General features: G+C 41.1%; 1 protein-coding gene and 1 pseudogene across 1 annotated transcript; both read left to right on the plus strand.

The window, feature by feature from the left end:
• The first annotated feature begins 4071 nt into the window (after positions 1-4071).
• On the plus strand, positions 4072-7768 carry LOC123722618 (annotated as a pseudogene).
• On the plus strand, positions 6800-8057 carry LOC123722589 (histone-lysine N-methyltransferase SETMAR-like). Its single transcript, XM_045684858.1, has 2 exons — positions 6800-7105; positions 7521-8057. Exons 1-2 carry the CDS (start codon positions 6800-6802, stop codon positions 8055-8057), a joined length of 843 nt encoding a protein of 280 aa, XP_045540814.1.
• Positions 8058-13284: the final 5227 nt, after the last annotated feature.

A 13284-nucleotide genomic window follows, 5' to 3' on the forward strand; every position in this document is an offset into this window, starting at 1 on the left:
CGCGAGCTGGAGGAGCGTGAAGCCTTCCTCAAGGCTTCACATCCGGCCAGTGAGCCAGATATCAAGTACCAGTGTCTGGATAGTATGCGCCCCGAGATTGTTGCTGACCTACAGCTCCCCGTCCACCAGATTTATACGGACGGGAGTAAATCTGTGGACGGAGTGGGGGCTGCGTACACTTACTGGCGGGATGGGTCCGAGATCCGGACCAAACGAATGAGGTTGGAGCCGATGTGCACCGTCTTCCAGGCGGAGCTGCTCGCGATAGCCAGAGCTACGGACCTGGCTATCCTGCGCGGCTTCGACTGCACGGCGGTGCTCAGCGACTCCCGTTCCTCGCTTGATTAGGTCCGGAACCCGGACACGCACCATCCCCTCGCTACCCATATTCGGAAGAATATAAGGGAGTTAGAGGGGAATGGTAAAACCCTCCGGCTCTTCTGGGTGAGAGCTCACGTGGGGGTCCCTGGAAACGACAAGCGAGGGGGGGGAGGTTTAAGGAGATATTATGACGTGTATTTATTTTCGAGACCGAAAAAATAAGTTTTTACAATCTTGCATAATAGCGCTATAATAATAACTGATAACGCTAACAACATTTTAACCGACTTCAAAAAAGGGTGAGCTCAATTCTACGGTTTTGTTTGTTACCTCACAACTTTCGACTGGGTAAACCGATTTTGATGATTCTTTTTTTATTTGATAGCTTGTGCTTCCCGTATGATCCTATTGTCTCCAGGTCAGGATCTGATGATGAGATCCCGGAGAAATCGAGGGAACTCTTAAAGTTTTATAGGCACACTTGAAGCGATTTGTATATATAAAAAGCTATTCAGGTACCAACTTGAACATCGAATCGAGTTGCTGAGCTGATGATGGAAGGTGGAACTCCTTAACCGTTAGGAGTTAAGGGAAAATTCTTTGAGTAAATGGGTACGATTGGATGTAAGTTGCTATCTTTCCTGATACTTTCTAAATGAGCGGCACTAAGAAAGGATTTTTTTATATAAAATGACATTATTTTTACTTTTTGGTGGTACTCGTACCTTCTGTTTATTTGAAGTCGCTTTACATTTTTTTCCAATTTAGTTAATTTTAAATAATTAATATCTTGATCCGGAACCACCCTTAAAATTTTAATACCTACCTATTCTTTATTCTAATCTCTCATTTATTTTTTTCACTCAGCATCATTTAGCCCCAAGATAAGCACCTAAAGCTTGTGTTATGGGTACTACATGACTGATATACATATAATACGACTGATATACACTACTTATATAGATACAGGCTAGTTGAGTCTGCCTCGCTCTTGTCATTGCGAGGTATGACTCGCCTGAACGCTAAGGTTGCGCTGTTTTTGTTCCACTAAGGGAATACAGCAGAAGTCCGTCTAAAAAAAAAAAACTACTTATATAGATATTTTTATTATACATAGAAAAACGACCAGATCATCTTGAACAAATACCCGCAACCTTTGCGTTACAGGCAGACTTTCGCCCTACTGCGCCACAGAGGTCCTCTATAGATCGAGGTAACTATTTAACAATTTTTTACTTATTGTTTCATGTACTTAAAAAGGGTTGCAAAAGTCAAGAAAAAGCTTTTTGATGATGACAAAAGTTCTGATAAGGACTTCATTGAAGACACTCCAAACAAAAATACTGTGAAGATAAACAAAAAACTTTTTGAGCGCCAAAGAGAGGTCCCGAAAATATCCGCCCCAGTTAACAAAAAAACATGTTTAATTATTCCTTTAAACGAACCCGGTGATGAAATTTTAATACCATCTGGTGAACTTCCCATTTTAAATGATGGCAACGAAAATTTATCTTTTAATCCAGCTGAACCGCAGATTTTAGAAGAAAATAAAAATTCTAGTCGGAAGAGAAAACGCCTGCCGGAAACCTGGAAAAGAAATATAAATAAAATAAAAAGAGAGAGAGGAGAAGAGTACACAGGGGCAAAAGGGAAATGCATGCAGGCTAAAATTGTAAAATCCGGGTGTGAAAGTACTTGCAAACTTATGTGTTCTACAAATTTTTCTTTATCACTGAGATAAAAAATAAAAAATGAATTTTACAGTTTGACAGACGCTCAAAAATACAAATTTTATGGAAAATACACAACAAGGACGAAAAAAAGTAGAACGCGAACTAAAAACGAAAAGAGTAAGAGATCTTATACATTTAACTATTATTTTCGTAAAGAAAACGAAAATATTAAAGTCTGCAGAACATTTTTTTGTTCTACTTTGAGTATTTCTGCTCGCCGAGTTCATTATTTTTATTTAAAAATGGAAAACAGTAATGCACTCTTAGGCTGCCTGTCCATTGACGCGGAGAGGGGCAGCGGAGCGGAGAAACGAAGAAATATTAACCAATAGGATTGCATGAAATCTCCGCTCCGCTTTAGTGGAAAGGGATTTGCGAGCTAGTTTAAAAATTCATACATTTTCGGAAGCGGTGCGTGGTAGCGGTGCGAGGTAGCGGTGCGAGGCGGCGGAGCGGGGCGGCGGAGCGGGGCAGCCGAGTGAGCCGGCGCGGCGCGGCGGGGAAACGGCCCGGTCTCGGGGGCGGGGGTATGGGATATTGGGATAGTATGCCGCTGAAGTTTATCCAGTACGTACGTGCGCTTTGTTGTAACGAAGAATTTTGAAAAATGGATGAAAGACTCATCGAAAGCGTAAAAAAGTTTCCTTGCCTGTGGGACACGAGTTCAGAATTTTATAAATGTAACGAAACAAAGGATGCGGCATGGAATCTCATCATTAATGAAGTAAATATAAAAGACGGTAATTATATATTTTTATTAAAATAAATATCATAGCTTACACTTCTTGCAATTCGTGAGCGCGCGTGAACATTATTTGTGTTGAAGTCTTGTACGTGTATGAGTATTGTTGTTAAGTATTTCAAGATTTTTTTCTTACGGTATGCGCTATGCGTTGCTGCCTTAACGCACACACAGATACATCGTCAACACAAACAAAGCCCACACGCAATCCTGATTTGCAACATATCGATACTTTCATAATATTAGCTGTATTTCACTTTACTTAATAGAACTTTAGTTTTTTTTATAATTGTTGATTGAAATTCGTGACGAAATGCGAGTATCTTGCCATGGAACTTTCCCCTGATTATTGAAGTAAGAACAATACATTTCTCGAACTTGATAACCTTTGTTTCTATAGTGTGTTTCTATTCTGTTATCCATTGAGATTAATATCTGCTCCTTGTTATTTTCGTTACTGTTTAGGTAATCAGGTTGTCGATCAATTAAATAATTGTGCAACACACATGTTGCTTTTATTATTTTATCAACTGTTTCGATTTTGCATTCGAAATCTTTATGATACACGTACCACTTTCGTGCCAGTACCCCAAAAGTTGCTTCAACAATGCGACGTGCCCGTGACAAGCGGTAATTAAATACTCTTTTTTCTGAATTCAGTCCATCACGGGGGTAAGGCCTCATAAAATTTTCCATTAATGGAAAAGCTTCGTCTCCTATAAATACAAATGGCAATGGCTCTCCGTCCTGATAAAGTGGTACGGGCTGAGGTAAATTTAAGCTCCTCTCTTTTAGGCGTTTTCCGAAAATGCTGTCGTCAAAAATTCCTGCATCTGAAAACCTTCCCATAGATCCTACATCAACCATTATGATTTTTCTTCTGGCATCAGCTAAACACATCAAAACCACAGAAAACCTCTTTTTATAATTGAAAAATGATGACCCTGATTTAGAAGGAGACTTGATATATACATGCTTGCCATCAAGAGCACCTAAGCAATTTTTGAATTGCCATAGGTCATCAAAATCCTTTGCAATTTTTTTCCAGTCGTTTTCTGTTGGTTCTGGCATAACATAAGGTTGCAATACGTTCCAAAGAACATCGCAAACTTCTTCTATAATTCTTGACACACTTTTTAATCCAATCCTGAAATTCTCTGCTATCCCCGTAAATGACTGGCCGGTTGCTAAATATCTGTAAAATAATAAAAAAAAACTTTTAACAATTACTCAAAACTAAACAAGTACCTAAATAAAAAAAAATAACAGTTTTCACTTTTTAATTATGTGTATATAATACTACAGTGATGTGTTTGTTACTTGTTTCAGTTACAACCGCCAAATACCGATGGAAACAACTTAGAGATAACCATCGAGATGCATTAAAACGTCAAAATGCAACAAGGAGTGGACAGGCTAGAAGACAACGCAAGGAGTGGAAATATCAAAACGCCATGTCATTTCTTCTACCGTACATGTGTAACAGAGATCGAGCATCAAATTTTGAATCCTTAGAAGACTCGGCAAATGAGAATTCAAATCAGCCAAATTTTGATGATAATTCTCAAGAATCAAGCGGTATCTTGCCATCAACATCAAATAATCTTACCTCTGTCAATGTTTCCGATGATTCGACAGCATCTGGTCCGATTCCTTCCACATCGAAAAAAAGGAAGAACGATGAGATCCTAGATATATTAAGAAAAAATCAAGAAAACCGCGATCTTTTAAGACAAGAACGTACGGAAGTTAAAAATATGATGGGAGCCAGGGACAAGTATGATGAAATAGACTCTTTTTTTTTTAAATTTGGCTGCGTCAACAAAAAAGTTGCCATATTATTTACAACTTCAAATAAAAAAAAATTGTTTTAATGCTGTAATGACAGCAGAAGAAACTAATTTGCAACAGTCCTGGTATTCTCCGAATAATTATGGTTACTCTACAAGCTCAACACCAACATCAGGCAATATAAATATCAGTAATAATACTGCAAATTCTTCGCATGTTGAAGAAACTGAGGCTACTACTGAACACTCATCAACATTTCCACAAAATGACATCAATATATCTACTGCTACCGCTTCAGATGTTCCAGAAACTCAGAACACTGGAAGAACTGGAACGCCTGTAGTAGAGCTAACAGGTTCGGAGGAAACTGCAGATCAATATGTGGATAACAATATTAATTTCAATTTTTGAATTATTTTTCATGGTGTTAACTTAGAAAATTAATAAAAGTTACTTTGATTTTAAAATGAGTACTTACTTTAAACACACTGCTAACCTTTCACAGCTACTGATGGAATTTCGGAAATTTGAGTCCTGTTTCTGAATATATGGTTGAACCAGAGAGTGCAGCTTATGAAAAGTAGATCGAGAAACTCTATAAGAATTTTCGAAAGTTTCTTCATCAGCAGTTCGGAAAAAAGTATAATATTCACCGTGCACTGAACGATACTTGATATGATTTCTTAACCAAAATCTATGTTTTCTTATAGAATTATTAATATAGTATGTTGTAAGTAATTCGGTTTCTTCCGAGTCTAACATTTCTTCTTCGAGCAATGTGAGGTAGTAACATTTCAACTTTTGCGTCGACAACATGTCTGTTTTCCGTAATATTTCGCGTATGACTGAACTGACCGCCCGCCGCCCTCCGCTCAAATGACTCGTTGCGTGAACTCGGCCTAGCTCCGCACAGTCCGTTACTCCGCTCCGCAATACTCGCTGGCTCCGCACCGCTGCCTAGCTCCGCGTCAATGGACAGACACAGTCCGTAACTCCGCTCCGCAATACTCGCTAGCTCAGCTCCGCTGCCTCTCTCCGCGTCAATGGACAGGCAGCCTTACCTCCTACGCCGAGAAAAGGTAAATACGTAAAAAAAGAAACACCACCTGAAAAAGTAGACGAAGTGGTTAATCATATTAAATCGTTTCCAACAGTAGATTCACACTACTGCCGATCGTCTAGTACGCGGCAATATTTACAACCGGGGTTGAGTGTCTCTAGACTGTACTCACTATATGTGGAAAAGCATAAAGATCCCGTTAAAGAAAACATATATCGTAAAATATTCAATGAACGCTTCAATCTTGGCTTTCATCGCCCAAAAAAAGATGTTTGCGATTTTTGTTCTGAGTTTAAAGCTCAAAAGAACCCCAGCAGCGATCTTATAGAAAAATGTGAAGAGCACTTACAAAGAAAAAGAGAGGGTGACGAGGAACGAGAAAAAGACAGAAAACTGAAAACCAGTAAAAACAACGACACAGCCGTTGTAACTTTTGATTTGGAAAACATATTTTCTCTGCCCAAAGCAAATGTATCATGCTTTTTCTATACAAGCAAATTGACCGTATATAATTTAACAGCGCACTGCGATATCAATAAAAGTGCCGTTAATGCTTTGTGGGATGAAACTAGAAATGGAAGAAGTGGAGATGATTTAGCCAGTGCATTAGTTAAAATTTAAAAAAAAATTGTAAGTGCATTACCAGAAACTATAACAAAACTAATACTTTGGTCAGATTCGTGTGTCCCTCAAAACCGAAACTCACATATGAGCATTGCTCTTATAAAATTTTTACAGTCCGATGATTCCAAATATATAACAACTATTACACAAAAATATTCTGAACCCGGCCATGGTAATGTACAAGAAGTAGATTCAGTCCACAGCCTAATCGAAAAAAATTTAAGACACCAAGAAATATACAGCCCTTTATCTTTACTACGTGCCCTACTAAAAATAAAATCAAAAACGCTTAAACTATTTTTCATGCAAATGGAAGACGCCGATTTCTTTTCATTTCATTCAGAAGCTGTTAAATTCGGTTTTTATCACATACCTTACAAACGAGTTAAGGCACTAACGTATTCGAAAAACGAGTGGTTTATTATAAAATATCAATCTTCATTTCGGGGACCAACTGAATCAATTGATATTAGAAAAAATCAAATAACTATTTTAAGTGAAGTAACCCTAAAAGAAGCCAAAAAAACAATGACCAAAAAGAAAATTGACGACATTCGGAGCACGTTTAAATACATGCCTACAGAAGACAAGGTTTTCATGGATAGTCTCATTAAGAAAGCTGAACGAAGGAAAGCGGATGAAGAAAACCTTGATTTGATTAATCTGAAAGATAAAAAGAAAGTGACTAAGAGAGCTAAAGTTGAGAAAACAATTAATGAAGAAAATGAAACTAAATTAGGGAAATATGAGAAGAAGGCACTCTCTAAAGTAAATGAAACTAAGAGTGAAAAGAAGATAACAACCAATAGAAATAAAACTAAAAATGAGACAAATGTGAAAAACTCTACAGAAAAGAAAACAATAAGAAAAAGAAACAAACAAAAATAGACTAGTTGATTTATTTTTACGGATCATAGTACATATTAGGTTGGGAAAAAAGTCTTTTCGCATATAGTATGCATGAACTTGTAATAAAACTACTTTGGCTATACTATTTGTACCTGGTTGGTTTGGGTATCATTTAAAAGTTTACACTTTAAAGAAGATAATTCCAAATTCAAATTAGGAAAATGCGTGTTTATCATTTGTTTTTCTTACCGTCAAGATGAGTGAATCTAATGAACAAATTAGATACATTTTAAAATTTTACTACCAAAAAGGTAAAAATGCAACGCAAGCCGCGAAAAAAATTTGTGATGTTTATGGACCTAATGCAGTGTCTGTGAGAGTAGCACACATTTGGTTTAAGCGTTTTCAATCCGGAAATTTTGATGTCAAAGATGCACGTCGCTCTGGTCGCCCTGTTACGGATAAAATGGATGCTATTTTTGAAAAAGTGGAGCAAGATTGGCATATCAGTAGTTACGACGTAGCTGAAGAACTGGGAATTGAACACAAAACAGTTTTGGCGCATTTGAAAGAAAATGGGTACACAAAAAAGCTCGATATTTGGGTACCTCACGAGCTCTCTGAAAGAAACCTAATGAACCGTGTACTCATTTGTGGTTCTTTATTACGACGTAATGAGACCGAACCATTTTTGAAGAAATTGATAACCGGTGATGAAAAGTGGATCACGTACGACAAGAACGTGCGAAAAAGGTCATGGTCCAAGGCCGGTCAGGCTTCACAGACTGTGGCGAAACCCGGGTTAACTCGCAACAAGGTGATGCTGTGTGTGTGGTGGGATTGGAAGGGCATTATTCATTATGAGCTGTTACCACCAGGCAGGACCATCGATTCAGAACTACTGCGAACAACTGATAAGATTAAAGCAAGAAGTTGAGAGAAAGCGGCCGGAATTAATCAATAGAAGGGGTGTGGTTTTTCATCATGATAACGCTAGACCTCACACATATTTAACCACTCAGCAAAAATTAAGAGAGTTTGGCTGGGAGGTGTTAATGCATCCGCCGTATAGTCCTGACCTGGCACCTTCAGATTTCCACCTGTTTCGGTCTCTTCAGAATTCTTTAGGCAGTGTCAGGTTAACATCACGAGAGGACTGCCAAAACTATTTGACGCAGTTTTTTGATCAGAAGCCCCAAAATTTCTATAGCAATGGAGTCATGTCCCTACCTATAAGATGGCAAAAAGTTAAAGATGTTTTGAATTTTCATATAAAATGCGAAAAAACTTTTTCCCCAACCTATTATAAGTTCTTTTTCGATTTTCAAATAAACCTAAACAGTGTATGATTAAATTGTAAATCAGAGGCGCTTGTCTAATACAATAAGTGCCGATCTGAGATCATCAATACCTTTAATTATTATTGTAATAGCACTTTTGAGTTTTATCTTTGACATCCCTATCTTTGATTTCAAAGATAGAACTCAAAAGTGATTTTATAATTTTAAAGGTATTAGGCAGGTCATAAGTACAATATTCATTTATCATTAAAAAAATCCCTCAAAAAATTTTTTTTCTTTTGAAAACCTTAAAATGGTGTCGGTTTAGGGATTTCGCGCATTTCGCAACTATAATTCAAACTAGTGGCCGCAGCGACCACAAACTAGAGGCAGATCTTTGCTGCACAGTGCGAGACATTCCTATAAAAGTCTGATCGCTGCGGTCACTACGGCAAAGTCGTAGTAAACTAGTGCACGAAATCCCTTAATATTATTATACTCATAAAAACAATTAATAAACGTATTGTTATAGTAAGAGAGAGAGTTATGATATTGAATGTTAGTTTGACAGCTAAAAAAAATAAACATCCTATATATACTTTTGGCACATAGAACAAACAAGCACGCAAAAATGGAACAATAACTTTGGCCTATCTCTTATGTGATAATGTTCTAACTCCATATTCGTAATAACATTTGTGCATGTTTGTTCTATCTCCAAATATAAACTGTGAAATAAGGTATAATTCATAACCATCCCTACATGAGAATTATAAAAATCTATTGATTGGTAACTATTTTACTAAGAAAGACTTTCGAATCTAAAAACAAATGCTTTTTTTTTTAAATCGAGATAAAAACGTGTCTACTGGAAAAAGTAACCGTTGGTAGATAGAACAAATAAGCACTGAGGCGACGAGTTACTTAAAATACACGCATTAGAAAAAATAGCGTGCGGTATGGTTGCAAATACCTACTTATGTCCAAAAGACAAATTGTTGTCAGCATAGGAATTTTTTTTACTATTTTAAATGTTGTCAAAATTAAAACATTTAATTGCACAGATAACCTCAGTGCAAAAAGTTTTTCTATCTTTCTATCATAGACATTCACCATCACAAGTGACCATCACATAGCGCGTCTCATATGTCGAATAAATTTATCGACAGCTGCATCATGCCGGTGTAGAGGCAACGATCGACGAACTTCGTCAGAAGTATTGGCTACTGCGGCTGTGAACGACCGTTCGAGGCGTCATCCACCGATGCCAGCCGTATAGAATTAGACGGGAGAAGCCGCCTGTACCGCCAACCGGCAACCACCCACACGCACGTCTCGCCTGCCACACTCGCGCTTTCACCTACGGACTACCTTCAGACTACTTCGGGCCGCTCAGTGTCACCGTTGGACGAATGACACAGAAAAGATACGTCGCGCTCTTTACGTGCCTCACTTCGAGGGCAGTCCATCTAGAAATTGCAGCCTCTTTAAGCACAGACGCAGCAGTAATGGCCCTGCGACGTATGATCGCCCGACGTGACTGTCCGACTGAAATGCTTAACCCAGCAGGGAGGGAGCTAGGGATACACACCCTGGCATCCCACCGGGAGACTGCAACGCAATAGTTAAGTCCCAACCCATCATAGGTAATTAAATGGCGGACCAAAGCTTAGTTGCCGTTCTTGACTTCCTCAGGGCTAAGTTCCCTGATGCGTTTAAGGCCTTAACAGCCTCTCTACTAGAATCAGAATCAGGGGCCCCCGTAGTGCCATCTAAGTCAGACTCGACGTCGAGTAATGCGTCGCCATCAACCACCGATACTGAGGAGATGGAGTTGGACTCCCCCTTGTCCCCCGAAAACCCCGATGATGCAGGCGGGCTATTTACTGAGGTGAGGAACAAGAAGAAGCGCAAGAAGCGCTCTTCCCCCGCTCCCTCGTCGGCGTCATCATCGTCCCCATCTCCCGTGCCTCAGAAGGCGCCGCGCCCATGTCCCCAGCTCGAACCCGGATCTTCCCAGCCGGTTCAAATCCCAGCCCTCATGGCTATCCCCGTTGAAGCTACTCAGCCACCGTCGGAAAACCGAACTGAACCGCCACGTAAGAATGGCCTACCCGGTCAGTGTCATAAATGCCAGTTGTATGGGCATTCGGCCCGCAACTGTTTCGCCCGCCCTAGGTGCGTTAAGTGCTTAGGCGATCATGGAACGTCGGATTGTACAAGACCTAAAGATAAATCATCATCATTTTTTAGGGTTCATTGAAAATCGGCGCTGCGGTACCCGCCGCAGCACATGTCGAATGAACACCTTTTCTTCTGAATAAATGTATTTCTTTCTTTTCTTTCTATAAATCGTTATTAGAGGCTTTCGGGAAGCCTGCATGCGTCCTTTGCCGCGGTGATCATACCACTAACTACCACGGGTGCCCTAAGGCACCTAAGCGAATTCAATCGCAACCCCAGCGACCGTCGCGACGTCAACCGCTTCTGCTTCCGCCGTCAATTAACGAATTCCCACCTCTCCAACCATTGTGGAAAACGAACGCACAAAACACCCCCGCGTGGGGTATTAACAGACCCACTCCTAGCGCACCCGCGAGCAATACATCTACCGCGCCCATTGCTAAACCGGTACCGGTCAAGTCGGTGGCAATGCCTACGCCACCTAAAACGACAGGGAATCCGTTTGAATCCCTCAATCGTCTTTCAGGCCTCAACATGGAGGAAGTCTTAACGTTCGCCGACGAATACGAAAAGGCGTCAGGAAATATAGGCACCCGACTGTACTTGATTAAGAAGTACAAGCACATCGTCAGTGCTCTCGAACACAATTAGGCTTTCCGATGGCTACAAACGCGTTAAATAATTGTAGTCATCCGCCCCTCGCGCATAATAATGGCAGAGTCAAACCGCGTTCAATTATCGTAGCTTTTTTCAACTCGAACGGTGTTAGAAAATAACGCGACGAAATTCATAACTTCCTTCGCGATCATCAAGTCGACGTGTTACTCGTGCAGGAAACCTTTCTCAAACCGGCTATGAGGGACCCGAAAGTCTCTAATTACAATATCGTTAGAAATGATAGGACCGGCGCCCAAGGCGGTGGCACTGTCATTTACTATAAAAAATCCCTGCACTGTGTACCGATTGACACGCTCGCGTTAACGCACTTAGAGGCCTCGATCTGTCAGCTAGCCATGACTGGCCATGCCCCCATTACGATAGCTTCGGTCTACCTTCCTTGTAGATCAAGCGCAACCATCATACGCTCCGACTTTGAATCGCTTCTATCTATAGGAGGAGCCACCATCCTTGCTGGTGATTTCAATAGCAAGCACATTCGATGGAACTCTACCAGAATCAGTAAACGCGGCCGTGAGCTTGACTCACTGTCGGACTTACTTGATTTTGAAATCATAGCGCCACTAGAGCCCACTCACTACCCCCACATACTGGGACACACTCCGGATGTGCTTAATATTGCAATCATCAAGAATATTAACCTAACCTTACGTAATATTGAGGTGATACATGAGATTCACTCGGATCATCGACCGGTTCTGTTACAGCTAGGGCCCTCTGCACCGGCTGACCCTCCAATTAAAACAGTCATTGACTGGCACAAACTTAGTGCTAGGCTCAAAGACATTAACTCCCCACATCTAAACGACATCCCCGACATAATTAATTCTGATAACGATATGGGCGTCGCGATCGGCTCTCTAACAAGTCATATCCAAACCGCCATCAAGGACTGCTCAAGGCAAATGCCAGAGTCAGACAATCAACGCTGGGCACTACCACCAGATGCCAGAGACTTGTTGAGACGCAAGAACGCGGCTACCCGAGCTCACGATTTGTATCCCACTGAATCGAACCGAAAACAGCTACGTAAATTACAGCGTGAAGTAAAAACACGCACAGCTGCCATCCGGAACGAACGATGGGATTCAACGCTTCGAAATATAAAGCCATCACATTTAGCATTCTGGAAGCTTCCCAAGTCACTTACAGGCGACACGTACTCAACGATGCCGCCATTGTCGCGCCCAAATACAACACCAGCTATGCTGGACGAAGAGAAAGCCGAATGTCTTGCAGACAGCCTCGAGGCCCAGTGCTCCCCCAGTAGCCTACCGATCGACCCTGACCACCTACGGAGGGTGGACAGCGAGGTCGACCGAAGGAAAAACGAACCCCTTCTCGACTCAATTCCTCCGGTTACTAGTGACGAAGTCGAGAAACTAATTAAAAATCTACGTCCACGCAAAGCTCCCGGCTCAGATGGCATCACCAATAGGGTGGCGAAACTATTTCCAGTTGCCATCATACAACTTCTTGTAGCCATTTATAATGCGGCAATGACCAAAGGCGTCTTTCCCAGCGAGTGGAAGGACGCCGAAGTCATAGGGTTCCTCAAACCCTCAAACCCACCTTCCAATCCCCCCAGTCTTATCGCCCCATAAGCCTTCTCAAAACCCTTAGGAAGATTTATGAAAGATTAATATTAGCTCGCCTTCGCACCTTTATGGACACAAAAGGCATGCCTATTGCAGAACAGTTTGGCTTTCGCGCCAAACATTCATGCACCAATCAAGTGCACCGCATCACGGAGCACATACTTGCCAAACGCCAACGTGGCCTTAGCACCGGAGCTATCTTCCTCGACGTAGCGAAAGCGTTCGATAAAGTATGGCACAACGGGCTTATATACAAGCTATATGAGTACGGAGTACCCGACCGTCTCGTATGCATATAATACGAGACTTCCTAAGTAATCGCACGGTCCGCTACCGCGTCGAGGGAGTGTGCTCTCAATTGCACCCCGTTCGAGCCGGGGTGCCCCAAGGTTCGGTGTTAGGGCCAGTTCTCTTTACCCTATAC

This window comes from Papilio machaon, chromosome 28, assembly GCF_912999745.1.
Source record: "Papilio machaon chromosome 28, ilPapMach1.1, whole genome shotgun sequence".
Classification (NCBI taxonomy): Eukaryota; Metazoa; Arthropoda; class Insecta; order Lepidoptera; family Papilionidae; genus Papilio; species Papilio machaon.